This window comes from Mercenaria mercenaria, chromosome 1, assembly GCF_021730395.1.
Source record: "Mercenaria mercenaria strain notata chromosome 1, MADL_Memer_1, whole genome shotgun sequence".
Classification (NCBI taxonomy): Eukaryota; Metazoa; Mollusca; class Bivalvia; order Venerida; family Veneridae; genus Mercenaria; species Mercenaria mercenaria.
Window position 1 is genome coordinate 20,388,262 of NC_069361.1, and position 22,585 is coordinate 20,410,846.

General features: G+C 33.9%; 1 protein-coding gene across 2 annotated transcripts; it reads right to left on the minus strand.

Annotated features, from left to right (window-relative positions):
- Positions 1-436: 436 nt before the first annotated feature.
- Positions 437-22,072, minus strand: LOC123544751 (tryptophan--tRNA ligase, cytoplasmic-like). Of its 2 annotated transcripts, XM_053541634.1 has the most exons (9): positions 21,748-22,053; positions 18,205-18,339; positions 9,295-9,403; positions 8,042-8,176; positions 6,583-6,765; positions 5,569-5,776; positions 4,138-4,311; positions 3,162-3,245; positions 437-1,046 (listed from the first exon to the last, which is right to left on the minus strand). In XM_053541634.1, exons 1-9 carry the CDS (start codon positions 21,797-21,799, stop codon positions 903-905), a joined length of 1,224 nt encoding a protein of 407 aa, XP_053397609.1. In that variant the 5' UTR covers positions 21,800-22,053; the 3' UTR covers positions 437-902. The 2 variants fall into 2 exon arrangements, with proteins under 2 accessions (XP_053397609.1, XP_053397616.1); XM_053541641.1 differs by lacking the exon at positions 6,583-6,765 and having other exon boundaries at positions 21,748-22,072.
- Between the last annotated feature and the right edge of the window lie 513 nt (positions 22,073-22,585).

A 22,585-nucleotide genomic window follows, 5' to 3' on the forward strand; every position in this document is an offset into this window, starting at 1 on the left:
CATCTGACCGACGAATAAGTTTGTAGATACAAATATGTTAGTTACATAATGTGATCTGTCAGTATAAACATTTTTTTCTCTCTGTTTTGAGATCAATGGTGGGAAAACAGAATTCTCGTTCATGAACATCTTTCTTATTTTGTAAGAAAGTTTAGTGGTAAATTAAAACAAAGGCATCATCAGCATGTGAGCCAGTTCGATTTCAGTGACAACTTGATCAGAAAGAGTACATCTGAATTCATTTGTTCTCAAGCCACATTTTGTAGGGAAGTTGTATGTTAGATGACATTGGTTTAGTTAATTTACTCTGGATAACATAATCTGAATAGTGCTAAATTGGTATTATAGCAACGTCAAACAATTAACAAATGAACAATCAGCATCTGCCAGAACGACTGTTCTAAATTTAGATACATAGCAAAAATAAAACAATATATTCTTTTTGCATATTTATTAAACAGCCAAGATAATAATCTGTGTAAAACTTTATAAATAAAAAGTAATTCATCAAATTCTTCTTTATCTTTTGTCTTTTTTCTGTCGATGCAAAACAGTGATTGTTACAATACAATAAAATATCATTTACGTATTAAACATCATGGAAAAATATAGTTTGGAAAGTTTGTGCTAAAGCTGCTCTTGTTACTAATAGGAATTACACAAAGTGTTTACACGAAAACCAGTCTGCTTTTACTTATATAAACTCAGAAGACAATGCTCTCACTAATAGATAGCAATGGCACATTCTTTATTGAGATGAAAGTATGTGTTGTTGATGCCGCTTAAAAAGTTGGCTCAAATTACCGAATATAAAAGGAAGGTCACTTTCTTGCATATTTCCATCATGTTTAAATTTAAAGATTCACTGTCAAAATAAAATCGTATACATTTTAAATACATTTTTATTTCTTTGGTGACATAAACTTTTGAAACCTTTCCTCCGAAATGTTATTCCGTCTTCTTTTGAATTCTGTCACAAATTTTGTGAGAACAGCAAGTAATTCCTTCTTGAGATTTGCTGTAGACAGAGAGCCTGATGAATATTCCTGAAATTCCAAAAGCAGTAACAGGTATTGTCTAATAGTCATAAAAATAATAACTTTGATGTTTAAATTAATGACAACGACCTATAAGTGAAATAAAAAAAGCACAATTCTGTTTCCATGTACTTTCCTCATTTATATCAAAGCAGTCTTGGTTTCGCATAATTGCTAATATTGAATATTTGAATTGAGTATTTTTACTCCTAATAGCGATCGAAAAAACATTATCTTAGTACAACGTGAGACAAAAAAAGTCTGACATGGTGAAATGTTTATAAAATATACCAAAATCTTGCACAAAATTTCACAACCTAGAGGGTAAGGGTATATACCAAACATTCATCTTATAAGACATTCACTTTTAGATATTATTACGTTGTTCACTTGATAAAATCAAGGTCGGTCTGTATCTTTAACAGAATAAACTGCTCAGATTTAACTGATGGTTGTTTTGTTTTGAAAACAACGAGATGGTGGCCATAATTATGACTGTAAAAAGGTTCATTTAGAAATAAACTAGTACGTCTGTTAATTTTCGAAATATAATTTAAAATGATAGTTCATGTTTTATAAATAGTGTTTGAAACAAATGAAAAACGTTTATAAAAATAATTGGACGCTAACAAATATCTTTATTTAAGACAAGTATCAGACCAAAACAAAATTTTAGGGAGAGTAATTATGGAAGCATTAAATCGCAACGTACAGCTTTGAAAAAAAATGACCTTGTTTGCTCATATGAACACATTTCAATTTTTTTCATGATCTGTTCATACCAAATACATTCATATTCGTTGGCATGGTCAGATAGACAATAGAATAAAACAAGAAATATCTTTAAAAAAGATGGTCGGCGAATTGTAATAAGACAAGAAGTTTATGAAGTTTTCATGTGATTTGTGTATTCTGTCATCTCTCTTACATTTTGCAAATAGCAAAACTTAACACGACACTTTAGCAATTTAAATGGTTCCCTTTTAATTTTCACAAAGGTCTCGTAGGATTGCAGTTCTGTTTCGTTTTTTTTTTCTTGACGAATTAACGAATCATGAATTACAGCAGTGGTCTGGAAGACACTTCTCTACCTAAAAGACTTTAATCGATTGGCTAATCACATGCTTAGTCATGTGATACGCAGAACGTATTCAGCTCTCTCTGTAAATTGATATATGTTGGTATTTGAACAAGTTTTTATTATATTTATTAATGTTACTGATCATTTTAGATATATCAATATTCTTGCTAAATATACTGAGCGAAACGTAGCTTTAAAACTGTAAACAGCGTCCTTAAGGATAAACGCTTTGTCAGACATTTCACTCAGCGTTGCACATTCAGCAGAGTGAAAAACATAGACACTATCATCCAATTAGGCAGAGTGTTGCATAAATCTTTAATGCGTTATCAAGTAATCTGATTTGAAAACTTCAGTAACGTGGCATTGGTTAGTCCAGGTCACGAATTTGTTCTTAGACTGCGTTCGCCGGAAAAAAAAGTGCTGACTTGATTTAACTATATCTGTACATGAGTGCAACGTTCCGCATACCCCTAGCACTTCTATCATTAGGTTAAAGATTTTCCATGATCCCAGAGAACCAGAATATATGACAACACCGATTTCATCTATTTGTTTTAGACAGATTAAAAACCAAAAGGAAAGGCTTTCTGTATTGGTTATTATGTTTTGAAATTTCTATTCTGCCAAGTACATAATATACTTCTGGTTCCAATAGTCTATTTTAAAGACAACACTTATCTTCTAATTCATTATGCTGAGCATTATTGTAAGTTTCACATATTTCTCAAGGCGGTTAATTGGAAAAATTGAAACAAATACTAATGTGAAAATAAAACAGTCTGAATAACAAAACGCTGCTTTATCTTCTGTTTTTAATTACAATTTTGTTTTATCTCATATGTATCCGTTCAAATGGATAGAAAGAGCTGACCACATGAAATAATAATCATTAGGTTGGATCCCCTTTTTAAAGGGAATTTGACCTCAGGCTCCATAGCTGCCTCCAAGACTGTACTCTTGTTGACATTTTTTTCATCCTATGTTAACGTACATTCAACAAACACTGTCGCACGATTATTATTCATTTTCTTTAACATTACCTCCTGTTTTTGTTCAAACCTTCTGTTGTCTTCCATGAAGTAAGAAAGATATTGAAATAATATCTCTCTATCACAGTTTTGTATCTGTTATAAAAATAAAAATAAAGTAGTTAGTGAGCATAAACTGATAATATATGATCTTAAAGTGCTGTATCATTAGCATTAGTTCGATTACACGTGAAAGTCAAATAGTAGTGTATCTTATTTCATTGAAACTTAAAGGACATTAAGTGTACGCTATTTTTTCTTATGGATCAATATCTATATACCTGAGATAATCAAACTGCAACATAAAGAGTCATAACTTAAAATTTTGCAATAGTTCAGGCCTAACTTTATTTGATTGGCGACGAAATAGTTATCTGTAATCGTAATCGGTCTTTGTTTTGTAGCGTTAGAATACACTTTATATCTCATATTACAAGAGCAACTCTAGCGTAGCATAATACGCGCATTATTACATAACCTGAACAGAAAAAGCTACACCATAACAGATGTATTTGTATATGACCCTGAACAGAAAAGAAACATTAGGCTAGATGAAAGGGTCATATAGCCACTTCCTAAGTGTACACCTTTATTGCGAAATTACTGCAACGGACAGGTGTTTGCGGTACATTGATTGAGTACTACCATGATAAGGCAACAATACAGTGTGTGTATGGTAAATTAGTTATGAACTGAATTATTTTGCCTTTTAATTTCTTAGGACAAAAATTTAACAATAGCGAAAACGTTTGCAACTGTGCAAAATTTAAGAAGCTGGGCTACCACCTACTGCTGCATAAAAACTACAAATATAAACATCTGCTGCTCTGAGACAACAGTGAGAAGGCACTGTCCATCTTATGCCAAAACCTTCGTACTGTCTGAGTTCGGAAACAAGAAAGTAAAAATTAATAATACCGTGGCGTACTTTCAATGGGCATATCAAACGAAATTCATTCAAAAGAGGATATATATATATTCATTTCACCTTTCTATCGATTACATGTTTGTCATCTGTAAGAAAAATTGCTCCCTCCGGATGACTGGCACTCATTTTCCATTGTTGGCCTTTCAGAGAAGCCAGAAACTTTGTATGCAAAACAGCTGGCTTTCCAGAGCCTAATTTGGGAGCAGTTTCTCTTGCCATTCTAAAGATGGAATCCTTAAATAAATAAATGAAAAAGAACATTAACAAAATACTGCATGTGACACTGGCCAGAAATGTACGCCATTACGTAAGAAAAATATATAAAACCAATCGATCTTCAGAAACTTGAAAAACATCGATAAATGTACCGAAATGACAAAACTACACTGGCATCGAAAAGCTTTTACATGCCCTACCTATCCACGAATCGTCCCAAGTATAGCCTTTTCGGGTTCAATTGCTGAAATAAAATATTGTGCTTTATTTTATCAACACAAGGATTTCAGTCGACCGTAGTTCCTTTTACCGTGGTAGAAAAGGTAATTGTTTATTCTCAACTTTTGCCGCAAGTATTCTACAATTTTCGATTTAACAGCCTTACTAGAGATATGTAATCAGTGATATTTCTCCTGTAGTTATAAAAGCTTTGGACGGTCACCCTGTTGACTCAAAAAGGAGAGCGAAGTTCTACAGATCGCAGGATTGACAGTTTTATCCCCGGTCAAGGCGTATGTTCTCCGTGGCAATTTGATAAAGAACATTGTGTCTGAAAACATTCGATTCGTTCTCCAACTATGCTCCATGAGGAAAAGTTGGCAGATACTTGCTGAGAACAGACACTGGTGCAGAATCCATAAATACTGATTAAGTTAACTTCTATCCGTTACATAGCTGAAAAACAAAACTGTAAAAACGACAAAACACCGAAATCAAACAACAAACACACATTTTTCTATACATATCTCTATTATTCAATTGGACAAGAGCAATTTTAAATCATTATGTTGATAAGGAAATATTCCAATTTATACCGAAGATTGCTTGTAAACATTAAGTATGTCGGAGCACATTTTCATCTTAAATACATTGTGAAAGTATCCTGAGGTAGTAAATCAATCAACTGAGATGTACTGTAAAATGTCTTCAGTGAAATCAAGAAATACGTGCAGTGGTTGCACACCTATGTTCTATTTCCAGCATGGTTATAATAATGCCATAAAACTATATTTTAGATATATCTGTTCTTAGAAACAGTTTTTAGTTCCTGCTGATGACACGAATACATAGCGTTATACAGACCAATTCAAACCAAATATATTATGCAGTGAATTTGGGTTTGGCTGTATGGATCTTATTAAGGTCAAACTCCAAAAGAAAGTTTCGAGCAATTTCAAAAAAAAAAAGTTTAACACAGTTGGAAGCCATTACATTTGGTACATATTCTTCAACACAAAATAATGCAAACTAGCAGTACTGTAGATTTACTATTACCTGATCTATAGCACATGGTATCAGACATGGAATGTCTTTTCTTCCGTTGAAGAATTCTGGGAAGGACGAGCTAAAACTAGGAGCAGCTTGTATAGCGGGAAAAGTAAGCTTTCCGATACAATCGTCGTCTTCAAATCCAAACCGATCTTTGATGTCCATGACATTGCACAGTTTTTCTATCCTGCATATGTTTTTGTAAAATTCGGGCCTGTAAAATTAAATAGTCTGGACATGCATTTTACACTAAACGAAAGATTAAAGGGATCAGAATACATATCCAGATTGTAATAAATTACTAGATATCTTTTGATGTTAATGCAGAGGAAACCAAGATAAACATGTTTGGTGTAATAAATAACCACATATGCAAATAAAGAATGTAAATTGCTGGCTTATATTGAATTAGTTTTAAACGTGGTTTTATACATGCATTCTTTACAGTAGAAATATTGTATTTTCACAGGACACACTGTATCAGTAATGTATACAATGATTGTTAGGGTTCGGACACACTTTTCAAACACAACCAATGCCGACGTTATGAAATAGGACAATTTCGGAGTTAGTATTTGTCATTTATCACTTAGCATTGAGCACTGGCCTTCCGTAGAAGATTACAGATCATATGGCGACTTTCTAGAGTTGATGCTCCGGCATGAAAACACAAGTAGAACGACTTTGACCAATTTACCAAGGGCGGTTTTCCTAAATAATGCAATACGGTAAAACGCAATTTTTATGGAAGCTGAATATCGTGCACCAGTCAGTTACAGGGATAATGTCTATGCTAATTATTCCGCTACCCCCTATATAAGTTCCTTCTTCAAGTTTGTCTTACGAACGATATTAAACAAGATTTTAAACTAGATCTATACGTCTTCTGCTCAATTTAACTGAAGAATCTTAATAAGGCAAGAACATATTTTCGTTATTTTGTATGTTCAGACTTTCTGTTTAAATTATAAAGATAATAATTTACTGCAATTGGCACAGTAATATAAAAAATATATATACCGCATATATTGTATGTCTGTGAAAATGAAAGTTTTCTTGGGATCAAATCCAAATGCAATGATGTCTTTGATATTTTCATGAGCCATTGTGGTTGCGTCGTCAATTTGAATATCCTTCCACAAGAACTTTTCGTCATCGGTGATTTGTATTACAAGAGGGGTGTTGAAAGTATCTTGAAACCATCTAAGAAATATACTTATTATATTAAGATATATAATTGCTGTTGTTTAAATAAAATTCACGTTTAATTTGGCCAGTTTAGATAAATTTAATACGTAGTTGTAGACAGTACAGGAAAAAGAGAACAGGAACAAACGATACTAAACAATGACTGATTAGAGAACTACATGTTGTATAATAATTATGCACTGAGTCGTTAATAATTTATGTATTAAAAACACTTCTTTATACAAACAACTAAATTCTTCATGATGCAAATGAAAAATCGTCAACTGAATGTGCAGGGGCATTAAAGTGCGCTGCAAGGTGAGGAAATGATCTGAGAACTATCTAATATCAAAGCAATGTCTTCGTTTATTCTGTCCAATCAAAATATTTTTTTCTGACATCTTTTTTTTAATATTATGAGATACATTTCTTTCTGATATACAGTTAGGAAGTTAAACTATTTGAATTTTGACCTCTGAGTTTGACCTTGACCTTCGACTTAGGTTATGCGCTATGCGTGATAGTGTTATGAAAATCTATCCAACAGATAAGAAAATATGGAGCGGATACAAAATTAAGCTATTTGTATTTTAACTCCAAGTATGACATTGATCTTTGACTGCGTATCCGGATGTTTATGCTCTCGTCTTCGTGTGGAAAACAATTGATGATTGTCATATAAAAATCCTCTAAGCGGTTTTTCCAGTATGAAGTAGACAAGTCAAGCAAAGCAATATTACATTTGACCTCCAAGCATGACCCTGATCTTGGATCTAGTGACCTGCTTTGTGTGCTCTGCAAGTATTCTTGACGGGGTTAACCATTTAGGAGGTCTAGTTTAATAAATGAGCCGCGCCATGAGAAAACCAACATAGTGGGTTTGCGACCAGCATGGATCCAGACCAGCCTGCGCATTCGCGCAGTCTGATCAGGATCAATGCTGTTCGCTAAAAGTTTCTGTAACTGCAATAGTCTGGTCTGGATCCATGCTGGTCGCAAACCCACTATGTTGGTTATCTCATGGCACGGCTCAAATACCTTCCCATTGATTACGAAAATGTAGAGCAGACACGCTGGAAGAGGGGAAAAACAACGCACTGACGAACGCACATATCGAATGAACATAGCGCAGGTCAATTGTCTGTGCTTAAAGACGTATTCATTGAAGGACCAAAAATGTTAATTGGTTTATCATGACGGCTGCATACAAACACATATTATTATACACCAATTTCGGGTAGTTGAATGCAAACATCGTATAAATTGAAAACATACAATTGAAACTACAAACTTTGTAAGAATAAATGGAATAGCATGTCCAAGATGCATTGTTTTTGACGATGGTCCTCGACCTGTGTATAGGTAAAAACTGTCATTCCAGATTCCCTGTGAGACCTTGAACCCCTCCATTATTCTGTCCATGTCTCTGCAATATATTGTTGATATTGTTCATGATATTATGTTAAACATATGTTGCAACAGTACGTGATGCAAAGGGACGTAATTGATTGTTTAAAATTTTGGCTGACGGCAATTCTGTTGACATTGCGTTTGAAATCTTGAAACATGCAAATGTCCGCTTCTGCTAATTTTGACATTTAATGAATGATGATTTTTGTCAGTTTTACTTGAACAGGATAGGCATTCATAATGATGCGTATTACATTTAGGATGATATGATTGTTATTCATTAAGTGAACAACATATGTTAAGATTTTTTTTTCGGACGTTTTATGGTTCCACAGTTTTATGTATAGGATTGTAGTGGGTCATTTGTGGCATTGGTTTGCGTAGACCGTTTACATTCTGATTTTGTATGTAATATTCTCTCTAATGATACTTTTAAGGTGTTTCGTGGCTTTTTAATTAAGGATATTGAGTTCGAAACCGTCTCTCGTCTCTCAACGATGTGCTATTCATGTTCCCGCGAGAGCATGAAATAATGCCAGAAACGACAAATTGAGTCTTCCGCCACCATCAAAAACTACAAAAGTTGCCATATGACGTAAATTATGTCGGTGTGACTAAAAAATTGGCAACTATTAACAACACAGTGTTATAAAATTATTTTAAGTCGGCAGATAATATACTGATACTACTTTAAATTGGAAAATTGAATAATCTAGACCCTTATGCATTCTAGCTGAATATATTTCCCGTCCAGCCTTGGTATCCGTATTTTTAGTTGAGTTTAACGTCGCACCAACACAATTATTGGTCATATGGCGACTTTCCAGCTTTGATGGTGGAGGAAGATCCCAGGTGCCCCTTCGTGCATTATAGAACCACCGACCTTCCGTAAGCCAGCTGGATTACTCCTCACCCGTATTTTCTATCAATGTACTTTTAATAAAAACAAAATGTATGAGTATTTTTCATTTTTGCATTACATGCATTAATAGTTGAAGAAAGGCCAATCAATCAAGCAGTTTCTAAACACTCATTGTTACTATGACATTCAATTAATAAAACGCCGAACTACAGTTACTGAAAGATTACTAGGAGAAGACAAAATGAGGTGGGGTTTTTTTGTTATCATTTTACCTATGGGAAACAGCAATGTTTCGGGAAATCAGATGATGAACTGGTCTTCTTATTAGAACTTCCATCTTTTCAATTAGCTGTCTGTCAATCTTTTTACAATTTAACCGCTCTGAAATTGGACATTAAATTAGGAATTTGAATGACCTGTTTCATGAGACTGCTCGTACCAATGCTGTACCAAAAACTTTTAAAGTCAATATATGAGTATGTTCATTATTACACAAATGAGCTAAGTTACTTTTATAATCTTCTTCCAGTAAATAGAAACAATTTATGCCTTAGATTTTTTAGACTTAATAATATATTAAAACATTTGCGCGTGCCCAATAAAATTTTCTACAATGTTTCCCTAATAATGGTTTAAACACAGACACATGATTAATGAAAAATGTCCCGTGGAGTTGTAGGAGACAAAAGCTCAATGATTCTCAGGGGTAACTTTATTGCATAGCAATGAAATAAAACACTGGAAAATGTAAACATCATCTTGGCATTGTAACTGAAAATACAAACTTCAAGTAGGAGCTATCTATATTAAATATATGTGTAGTTAACAGCATCAAAATACAAGGACTGTGAAAAATATTAAAATATCATTTCCTGAAAAAGAGGTATTTGAGCTGGAAAAAAATGATCCAGGGTGAAATATTTGAACAAAAATTGTTACAACTCCTCAAAGACTTTATGATAGGCTAAGGTGGCTATTGACCTAGAACCTCATGCAAACTATCACTGCGAAAAAAGGGTCAATATACGGGAGTGTACGGTCCCGTATATTTCGAAAATACGGGCGTATACGGGATGTATATTACAAATATACGGACCTAATATACGATCCCGTATTCGGAACATCTAGTATACGGGAAGTCCGTATATTTGTCATGCATATACGGGATCCCGTATACGCCGAATATACATAAATGTATATTTCCCGATATATGCAATATACGAAATTTCCTAAAAAATCCTAGAAATGGTGTTTTATTCGTGTCCTGCTTTAACATAAGTTTCATTTTCATGTATTCGAAGGTCTTGAGACTTTTTTCCCGTATACTTTCCGTAATTTAGAATATACGGAACACGTATACGAGCCTGTATTATTCGAATAGTACGTTAATATACGGATCCCGTATTTTTGTCATATACGGACTGTGACTGCATCTAATATACGGGGCATATACGGACTTGTATTTTCTAATATACGGGCTTCGGATTTTTTCCGTATACGCATGATATACGTAGTATACGGATCCCGTATTTTTGTCATATACGGACTGTGATTGCATTTAATATACGGGGCATATACGGACTTGTATTTTCTAATATACGGGCTTCGGATTTTTTCCGTATACGCATGATATACTAAGTATACGGATCCCGTACTTTTTGATATACGGGGCATATACGAAACTGTACTTTTTGATATACGTGCTACGGACTTGTCCCGTATATGCATGGTATAGGCAATATACGGATCCCGTACTTGTGTCATATACGGGGAAAATACGAAACTGTATTTTTTATTATACGGGCTACGGACTAGTCCCGTATATGCATGGTATACGCAATATACGGATCCCGTACTTGTGTCATATACGGAATGTATTTGCATCTGATATACGGGGATATACGAACCTGTAGTTTTTGATATACGGGCCAGGTTTTTCCCCGTTTATGCAAGACATGCAGAGTATACAGATTCCACATTTGTGTCACATTTAGACTGAATTTGGTTTTCGTATTCGGGGAATTCACGGACCAGTATTTCTAAAAGATACATTTACCAGACTTTTCCCGTATATGCATGTATAGTAACAAATCCCGTATTTTTCTTTTATGTAAACTGATTTTGTAATATGGGCACACACTGAAAGATGACAAAATGAATGTCGGTGATACCTACAGCAGAATACGGTATGTTAGAAAAAGCAAGACAAAGACAGGGTATGAGAAAAAAATCATATTTGTTATTAATTGGAGACATGTCAGATTAAACTAACATTTTATTCAACTTAAATACTTTTTAAATCAGTTTTCAAACGGTTATAAATCATTTTCATTTCTTGTCCAAATGAAATAAGCAGAATTAAAATGTGAGTAATCAATAACATCAAGCATTTCTTTATATTATTATATGTTCATTTCTGATTGAAAAACTAGCAATTCGCCCATTTAATTCTGCGCGGTTGACTCAACAAATCAGTTGAGTATCACTTCTTTTACTATTGTCTGTACATGTTTTCGTTATTCCCATGAATGCTAATTACCGCTATAGGCTTTTCGATTTGCCGTCTTCTAAAAAGAGCAGTACACCCCTCCTAATGTCCGAAGATGTACTTTAAAAAGACGCATGTTGGTTCTATACTGGAACACGATATGTAAGCAGGTTACAAATGATGAACCACATGGAAATATTCAGTTTCCTGATCTCAATAAGTATAAGCTTTTATCTGTTGTTACGAATGTCACTGAGAACGAATGGCTCATCCGGGCTGTCTGTCTGCATCTGTTGATCAAACATAGTAGAAACTTCACACATAAGTATATTCTCTATCGTGAAAATAAATAGTCGTCCCGTTTTCTGATTTCAGTCAACAACTCTTGTGTCAACCTGGAATAAAAAAAAATGCACGCATTAAAAGTTATAAAAAATGGACTCTTGCAATTCATGGATACTGATAATTATATCTATTAAATGATGTGAAAATTATGACGAATAAAATGACATGTGGTCGCGCCGGGAAACGAACCCTGACCGCAGCGGCAATAAAGTAAGTTTTCCACTGTCGTTACCAATTATAACGCAAGGGAGGGTTTAGTGTTTAATGCGCGTTAAATATACAATTTTATCGTAAAAATTAGTTAAAACATCTAATTCTCATGTGTTTCCGCAACATTATAGTCTGTCAGTATACGTAGCATAATTATACACCATTAATATCCATATATCTAAAAAAATATAATGCCGTGCCATGAGAAAACCAACATAGTGGGTTTGCGACCAGCATGTATCGAGACCAGCCTGCGCATCCGTGCAGTCTGGTCAGGAGCCATGCTGTTCGCTTTCTTAGCCTAGTGGAATTAGAAAAACTGTTAGCAAACAGCATGGATCCTGAGCAGACTGCGCGGATGCGCAGGTTGGTCTCGATCCATGCTGGTCGAAAACTTAGAGTATGTTGGCTTTCTCATGGCACGGTTCAATTATATATTTTTTTTCTGTTCTCGTCGGACGATCTGGAGGCCAGTGCCTTTTTTTAGTATTCGTTTAAACATTGCGTTATTTCTTAAATTTATTTTAACCCCAAGATTGCATACCGTTTACACTAAAAATAAGATAATTTAATTGTGTCAAATGTTTAATCACCCTTTAAATTTCATTGTGTATTACCATATTGCCTGGGGATAAGAAATATCCGGTCAGTGTTGTTTCAAGCTGGGTCATAAAAATATGATAACCCACTTACTACAAGTGATAGGTACTTTAAATTTTATGGTTTTATGGTTAACCTGTTAAGTACATCATTTTGCGCCCTGCTGAAAAAAAAAAGACGTTTGTGGTCATATTTGAAGATTTACAGCTGTAAAATGGCGTAAAACAGAGAACTGAAAAAATACCAGTCAATCGGAAATATCGTCAACTTTAATTTGTTAAAATGTCAAAATGGTCCGTTGAAAATCGATTTAAAATAACAGACTAAGCTCAGCAATTACTAATTGTTTGTATATGTATGGTCCTGAAAGTAAATGTTTGTTTTAGATGTATAATATGTAACGAATTTAAATATGTAGATACCATATTCATATTACTAAATATTACTTTATTTTGACAATAAAGTATTATATACATATTCGACTTGTTCCGCATTTCACTTTAATATTAATTTAAACTTCATTCAAGTATATCGTTAGTAAACCGTTTGCCTGTAAATGCATCAGATAAAAAATATAATGACCAAAGCTATTAGTTATCGATTCACCCACCCCCTACCCCCGTGTTACAACAACAACACTTTGTACGGAAATCGACAAATTGGATTATTTGTTCTCCCGCTTTATCGGTTTTAAAGATGTTACTAAAAATTGGTAATGCAAAAGATCTATAGTATGTACTATGTATTTTAGGTCACTATAAAATTCTTATAACTTTCAGATTAATAATCAAATTCTACATAATATAAATTGTTAATATTATCAACCTTTTTTTATATAATACTTTGAGGAAAAAAATACGCATCACAACCGCTTACATAGACTTACAAAGTCTGTAGAGATAAAATAATCTGTAATAGTATTAATTTCTTCATACTGACACTGATATTTTCGCAGAGAAAAACATTTTCTCTCTAGACAGAGGCAAGAGATGTTGTAATTTTTTGCAAAAGTGCCATCTAGAAAAAAGCGTTATTTTGTCAGATTACCGGTACCCATTTTCTAAAAATAAAAGATTGTAATTATTAACTTCATTAATGCTTTTCCGAGATTCCAGTTTTAATCGAATGAATGAACGTGCGTGCCGCCTTATTCATCTTAAAGCTAGCCTCGGCTACCTAGCTTCTACGAAATAAAACTTCTATCTGGAGTTGTTTTTTGTCCTTCAACTTTAATCTCGTTTAACCCCAATGGTATCATCAAATGATTTTTGCACGATATTTTTTTTTATTTCAAACACTTGCAACATCAACATTTGGTGACTGACACCCTTGTAGACTATCGGATGAAAGAATGAATGAAATAATAGTAAAATGATTAGTTGTGAAGAAATGATCAATTGAAAGAATGAATGAATGAACTACTTAACGGCTATTCTGAATTTCTTTTTTATATTAAGATTACAAAATTAAACTGACCTTTTTGACGCTTCTGAATTTGTTAAAGCAATAAAAAGCAACCCGTGTTTCCGATTAATTGAAATATAATTCGTGGTCTGGTTTGTCACAAAAAAAAATCAGTTTATTAAAAATTAAAACATATAAATCAAATAAGTACTTACTCGTGACTTCCTTTCCCTCTGAAATATGCAATACAGATTATCGCGTGCGGTCACTTGAGCCAGATGTTATCGCTTCGGGATATATGAACGCGCGAAGCGTGACGACGCGTGTTCTCAACTGATTGGATACCTAATATGTGTGCATTAAAGATCCCAATTAATTTGCGCTAATTTGTGTTAATTGGCATTCATCGAGTTTCTGATATTGTCAATTTGCAGGTAGAAAAATGTTAGAAATTGTCAGACTGGGTTACCAGGCTTAGGGTACATGGGCTATCTATCTGATTCAGTTAATATGCATACAATTATTATCAATTAATGTTGCAGTAAAACGTTCGGCAGAAATTATAGTACAGTTTAATTTTCGTGGAGATGGGTAAATCAGTGTAAAGCTTATATCAGTTTGATTTAATGAAAGACACTCATTAATCTTTGCCAATATTTTTCGAGCGTTTTCGTTAATTTTAAGCAATATTTGTATTTATACAGTCAATCAGTGCACGCCATCCACGTACCACGTTATCATTGCATTAAAAGTAAGGTAATGTGAGTTATTCGATACCTGTTTAATCATTATAAATTTTATTTTTTCTCTTAAAGTATTTATTTTTTAGTACTCTTGTGACTGGTAATGTATCTTTCTTTTTGTCTAGAATATTTTAGATAATCGACTTTTTTACAACGGTGAATATGATAACTTTTAATAAATAGACCATAAATATCACGGTGCGTTTGACAAATAAGTGGAAAGTTTGCAAATAAATTTAGGGGAAAAGGTATGGCCAAAACTCGAACCCACTACCCTGATATTGGCAGCTAAACGCTTTGCCTCCCAGCTACCTGCACATGCGATAGTATAATATCAACTAAGAATTATATATGTAATATTTGTATCGCTATTTATGTTTGGACATTGAAAATGAATTTATGGAAATATACGAAATATTCACATGTGCTAGGTCAATACTAAAGGACCCTACATCCACGAGAAATAAAATAGTCTGCCACAGTGTATACAACAGTGGAATAGAGGGGACATAGGAAACATTTTATTTATCACGTGCACACGTGTTAGCACCACATTCGCACATGTTAGATACCACGTGCGAATGTGTTGATTAACACGTGCGCACGTAATAACTGTCTTAGCTAACACGTTCGCATGTGATAGCTATCACGTTCGCAGTTGTTAGCTGACACGTTCGAACGTGAAATATTACCAACGAAACTAATCGAGATATCAGCCTTTTTTTCATAAACAAGAAACACTTACTTCGTAAATTACAGCTAACTATAAATAACACTTCCTTATGAAAGACATCCATTTAGAAAAATTGCAGATCATTCACGCTTTTTCATTGATCAGCTAAAACGTGCGCACGTGTTAGTTATCACATGGGCACATGGTAGTATAACGTGCTGTCACTTGCGCACGTGATAGTTATCACCCGCACACGTGTGAATTACCGCATACGCAGGTGGTAGCTAACACGTGCGCACAGAAAAAGTAAAATATTTCATATGAAAGGCGTTTGTTCGAATCTTTGGACGCAGACACATTATATCGATTATTTGTCGTCTGTAAAAATATTAGAATTGATTTCATAAGTAAAGTATCAATACATGTCTTATATACTTTTTCAGTACAAAATATAAATGGATAAGTTCCTCTTTTTTTCTATAGATATTTGCATTGTATGCACAAGCGTTGGAAATGTGCAGAAAAACAGTTAATTTATGCTTGCATTAGATTTTTACAATGGCGATGATCAACGGATGTATTATTACTACAATAAATAGGGATGAATTGATTAATCCTTTCTTTTTCTCAATCGGCTATTTAGATTAAATGTTAAAATAAATCGGAACGCGCTAGATGAAATGATGGATTCATTCATGTTTGATTTTAAATTTATACCTGTTTTGGTCCGTGAATGCTTTTTTCAGTTCATGTCATATTAGTATTAAACATTTCTTTCTTTCAATATTGGCATTCATTCTACATACACGTACAAGTTCGAAAACATGCAAAACGTTTGACCTTTGAAATGGCCGGAGAATATAATTTTCACTACACATATTGATTGCATCCCGTATTTTTGAAATATATAAGTTATTTAAACCCCGTATTTCCGGCATATACGGGAAATATGCGGAGTTGTATACCAAGCATATACGGACATATACGTCCCGTATTTTCGAAATATACAAATTCTTTAAATCCCGTATTTCCGGCATATACGGGAAATATACGGAGTTGTATACGAAGAATATACGGGAAATTTAATCCCTGTATTTTCAAAATATACAAACTATACATACCCCGTATATCCAGAATATACGGGAAATATACGGAGTTGTATACAAAGAATATACGGGAAATATAAGTCCCGTATTTTAAAATATACAAATTATTTAAATCCCGTATTTCTGGCATATACGGGAAATATACGGAATTGTACACCAAGCATATACGGACATATACGTGCCGTATTTTCGAAATATACAAATAATTTAAATCCGTATTTCCGGCATATACGGGAAATATACGGAGTTGTATACGAAGAATATACGGAAATTTAATCCCTGTATTTTCGAAATATACAAACTATACATATCCCGTATATCCAGAATATACGGGAAATATACGGGGTTGTATATACGTCCCGTATTTTCGTAATATACGGATTTATGTATTCCCGTACACCAGACATATACGGGAATATACGGTGTTGTATACGATCAGAATAACCCTTTTAGAATTTCCCGTATTTCATTAATATACGGGGTATCGTATACTAAGAATTCCGTATTTCATAGTATACGGAAATCCGTATTTTATTAGTATACGGACTTTTAAATATACAAGCCCCGTACACGCCCGTATTTTAGTTTTCCCGTATTTCTTCCCGTATATGGGTAATATACGGGGTCCCGTACACTCCCGTATATTAACTCTTTTTTCGCAGTGTATGCACTTTTTTACCTCTAATCATGGAAAAAGCATGCATACTTGCCACATGGATTAGCAACCCGAGTACAAAACTATGTAAAGATCGAATAATTGATTGCCCTGGGGAAAGTAGGACATTTCCTGTGGTGAAATTTGTCAACAAACAGACGATTTTTTTTAAAAAGTCAATACCCACAGAATTTCACAAGGTAAAATATGTTAAAAAGGCTACTGCTGGAAAGAGAACAATCTCAACTACCCATACATATGCGTCAAAGTATGGGAAAATATCTAAAAATATGAGAAAATCGAATAAATTAATTTCAAGACTGTTAAATGCATAACTGTGTTATAATACATGGCATTTAACATAGATAGGTTACTTTTCCTTTGCACTAATATAACATGGGCAGGATTAGGATTAACAAACACTCAACAATTTCACAATATAAACGGATTGTTTCCCTTGTGTAAAGAAGGCTTAGGGTAAGTCTCTACATCATCTGTAAAATGTATAATTTCTCAAGTAAATTTCGAGTTTTTCATTCATTGATAAAACAATTGTTTCCATTTAAGTTTGGTCAATATGAGGTGTATTTTATCAATTCGAGACATGTGAAAGGGACGCATCTTGAACAAATAGAAAAAGTTGAAACTTCACAGGTCGCTCAACACGACAAAAACGAAAATGTTGCACGCTCGGTTTGATCGAGTCTGTTCATGGACAGTAGTGGAAATGAATGCTACGGTCCACACCCTCTAGCCCCGGGTGGAGCGGAACTCAACATTTACACATGCTAAAAGTACAAAAAGCAATTTAGAGACATCCGCAAATGTTTTCAAACGACCCTGCGATCGATAGTATTTATTTTCATGTCTGATATTTTAATTGTTAGATACGTGGTTATTTTATTTCAATGAAAATATTAAACACACTGAAAATAATGATATTTGATATCAAATCTACCTATTATTTCGTCATAGTTAAATCCATGTTCAGTTCTGCTAATTGCTCTCCACGGGTCAACTTCATCAACCCATTCTGCGTCGGGACTTGCTTGTATTGGTCTATTGTTATCGTCTGTCTCATTTCCCGGGCAACCTATTTTTAAACATGGAATTTATATATATGACTTGTTCATTAGAAATTAAATATACATATACTTCTAATCTGTTTTCTGAAAGTTCTTTCAAGTGTTTCTTTATTGCCAATATAAGGATGACACATACCTTTTAATCAATTACATCATTGCAAATGTATTTTCAACACTTGCTAGTATGTGAAAATGACATGATTAAATTATTCAGATATATTGCAAAAAATACAGAAAACAAGAGGGTCATGAAGTCCCTATATCGCTCACCTGGTTAAATGGTTGATATGAGGATTTGCATTTAAGCTTCACCCCGGGGTCATGATTTGATAAAACTTGATAGAGATCCACTAGGAAATGCTACACACCAAATATTTAAGCTCTAGACCTTCTAATTTATTTCTAGACATTTTTTGGAAGATTTTCCTATGTACAATCAAGTAACCCCTGGGGCGGAGCCAATTTGACGCCGGGGGTCATGTTTTGAACAAATTTTGTAGAGTTCCTCTAGACAATGCTACATGTCAAATATCTAAGCTCTAGGCCTTATGGTTTATTTTTAGATTTTTTTGAAGATTTTTTTCCGATGTACAATTAAGTTACCGCTGGGGCGGGGTCAATTTTACCACAGAGATCATGATTTGAACAAAGTTTGTAAAAGTCTAATAGGCAATGTTACATATCAAATATCTAAAATCTAGGCCTTCTGATTTATGTTCAGCAAATTTATGAGTATTTCCCTATGTACAATCAAGTAACCCCTGGGGCTGGGTCAATTTGACCCCGGGGGGCCTGATTTGAACAAATTTTGTAGAGGTCCACTAAGCAATGCTACATGTCAAATATCTAAGCTCTAGGCCGTCTGGTTTATTTTTAGAAAATTTTGAAGGTTTTTCTATGTACAATCAAGTAACCCCATGGGGCGGGGTCAGTTTGACCCCGGGGGTCATGATTTGAACAAATTTTGTAGAAGTCTACTAGACAATGCTACGTATCAAATATCTAAGCTCTAGGCCGTCTGGTTTATTTTCTTTTTTAAATTGAAGATTTTCCTGTGTAAAATCAAGTGACCCCTAGGGCGGAGTCAATTTTGACCCGGAGGGTCATGATTTGAATAATTTATGTAGAGATCTACTAGGCAATGCTACATATTCAATATCTAAGCTATAGACCTTCTGGTTTATATTTAGAATTTTTTTGAAGATTTTCTTATGTAAAATCAAGTGATCCCTGGGGCGGAGTCAATTTTGACCCGGGGGTCATAATTTGAACAAATATTGTAGAAGTCCACTAGGCAATACTACATGTCAAATATCTAAGCTCTAGGCCTTCTGGTTTTTTTTTTTTTAATTTTTGAAGATTTTCCTATAGAAATCTATGTAAAATAAAGTGACCCCTGGGACAGGGTCAATTTTGACCCCGGGATCATGATTTGAACAACTTTAGTAGAAGTCCACTAGGCAATGCTACATGTCAAATATCTAAGCTCTAGGGCTTCTGGTTTTTGAGAAGAAGATTTTTAAAGTTTTTCCTTTCGGTTGCCATGGCAACCAGAGTTCTGCTTTGAATTCAATTCTTTGAACAATTTTGTAGAGCTTTACCCGAGGAACATTCCTGTGAAGTTTGGATGAAAAAATTGACCTAGCGGTTTATGAGGAGATGTCGTTTAAAGTAAAAGTTAACGGACGGACAACGGATGATTTTTTTTTAATTTTCCTATGTAAAATAATTTTGACCCCGGGGTCATGATCTGAACTTACTTGATAGAGGGCTACTAGGCAATGCTTCATACCAAATATCTAAGCTCTAGACCTTCTGGTTTTTGAGAATAATATTTTTAAAGTTTTTCCTTTCGGTTGCCATGGCAACCAGAGTTCTGCTTTGAATTCAATTCTTTGAACAATTTTTGTAGAGCTTTACCCGAGGAACATTCCTGTGAAGTTTGGATGAAAAAATTGGCCTAGCGGTTTATGAGGAGATGTCGTTTAAAGTAAAAGTTAACGGACGGACAACGGATGACGTACGACGGACGGCGAACGCCGGACGAAGTGCAATCACAAAAGCTCACCTTGTCACTCCGTGACAGGTGAGCTAATAAAATGAATCCCTGAACAGTCCATTTGTCCATGTTTCAGAAGATGTATGTTATATTTCACCACCGCAACAGCTCAATATCATATAATGACAAAACAAATGGCATTGATATAGAAGCTTTTATGACAAATTAGTTACGCACACAATTCATTGTTTCCAAAATTATAAATATTCTCCATATCAAAACAAAACTAATAAAGATTTAACAGGAAAAATAACATGTCACGTAGTGTCACTTTTCTATTTGACAAGTAATATAAAGGCTACTTTTCAGAAAAGCGCTATAGATTCATTTTAGTTTATAGATTAAGTTCATTTACTGTGTACTTTAAGAAAGTTAGAAGATAGGCCTTCTACATTTTGCATTTGGAGACAGTCAAATAAGCTGATTTTTCATGTCTCAGCATTACGAGTCAGAATAAAGTTACTTTTAACTGCCTAGTGTAAAGTTTTGGTCATACAGTATTCTTCTTTCAGGAAAATAAGTTATGACATATCAGTACAGTGTTTGAATGATATTACAAAGTTATATTAAGTATAACTTTTCAATTTCAAACATACTACAAATAACTTTTGCTGAAAAATGATGTATGGTTTGTACCATTTAAAATCAAATATTTTGCTTTAATTCTAATAAAAAATGATTTTGGATGCAAATAAAACGCCATTGTACCACATATAATCTGCATTTGTCTTGAATCTAGCTTCCAGGTGATCTATCTTCATAGGAATTCACTTTATCGTATTAAAATTTACAATCATTTTTAATTATTACTATGCCTCTATTAAGGGTATATCTTTAATCCAAAAAGACTTATCATTAATTGCATTTAGCTTTGTGTAACGTGTTATCGTATTAAAATCTTATAAACTTGTAGATAAATTCGTGTTCCTCAAGTAAGCATATCTTACATTTTAAGACGCAAGATTTCAGGCCAAAACATAGCAGAAACGGAGATTTTCACATAGTGGGTCCTTATTCTTAAATTACCCCGTACCCTCCGAGTACAAGGTTTCTCTCGCCCTCTTTTTCCTTATTGTTTTTCTATGGAACTTAGTACTATATGGGTCTTTGTTCGTCAATATGCCAAATCTTTGATAATTCTCTTGTAAGTAGATACGACAAAATACAGCATGCATATATTTTCAGCAAATAATGCCGCATGGCTTTAATCAAAACGACCGTTTAAAGGCATAGAAAACTGTTATTGTATTGTAAATGCAGGTAATGTAAATATGTTGCCGAATGTTTTAAATCGCAATGTTTCACTGACAGTGAAATTAAAGATTTAAGCATTTAAACTTGCAAAAAGAAATTTAACCTGTGGCCGAGGTTCCTGCAGAAGAGTTCTCAGTTTGTCTTTCGGATAGCATGACACTTCTTTCTTTTTGTCATATCCACTGATAATACAACTTCAACTTGGAAATATCCTGTGTAATAACTTGCAATTGACCTCTTCTAAAATGTCGGTAATACAAAATAATATCAAAATGTACCTAAGGAATCCTTTCTGATGAAATTATCAAAAACAGAAACAGGTCTTACAACGCCAATGTGTAGACGTGTACCTTGAAATCACTGCGGTAACTCCCGCCGCTTTAAAACATGCTCTTACACGTTGAATGTAATGTAACCAATATCTATTTTATAATGTAGGGCGCCGTACATGCGTGCATTGTATGACAAATCTACTAAATCGTTTTTGCCATATAATATTTGTCACTATCTACTTAATCTTGCGGATAAACGGGGAGTTCCTTTTCACTTCTAAGACGTTATCATTTTTACATAATATATGACATTTATGAAGGGCGTATAAAGTCAAACTTTTACGGTTTAAAAGTAGTGTAAAAATGCTTTTATTCGTTTTCTTGCTCTAAGAAACTATTGAACGTATAATATGACTGTAAATACCTTAACTGTTGATTATTTACGAAGAAAAGGCAATACGCTATTTTATTGTCAATATTGTCAAGTTACTAGATTTTAAGATAGCTTTTAAACAGTGTGAATTTTAATGTAGTAGAGTATCATTTTTTTGCAACCGAAGTATAAATGCATTTATTGATAGTAGCCCAACAAGACAATAATAAAATATTGTAGACTCGGTTTGGTTTAGCCTGTTCATTAACGACAGTGTAAATGAATGCTATCATTCA

What these genes read in the sequence shown, in the direction of transcription:
- LOC123544751 (XM_053541634.1), bottom strand. Translation starts at nt 21,799, where the DNA reads ATGCTATCCGAAAGACAAACTGAGAACTCTTCTGCAGGAACCTCGGCC. An exon ending in AACATTGCTGTTTCCCATAG is followed by an intron (nt 8,177 to 9,294) that starts GTAAAATGATAA and finishes AATATATTGCAG; the next exon opens with AGACATGGACAGAATAATGG. An exon ending in TACCATGTGCTATAGATCAG is followed by an intron (nt 4,312 to 5,568) that starts GTAATAGTAAAT and finishes TATTTATTTAAG; the next exon opens with GATTCCATCTTTAGAATGGC.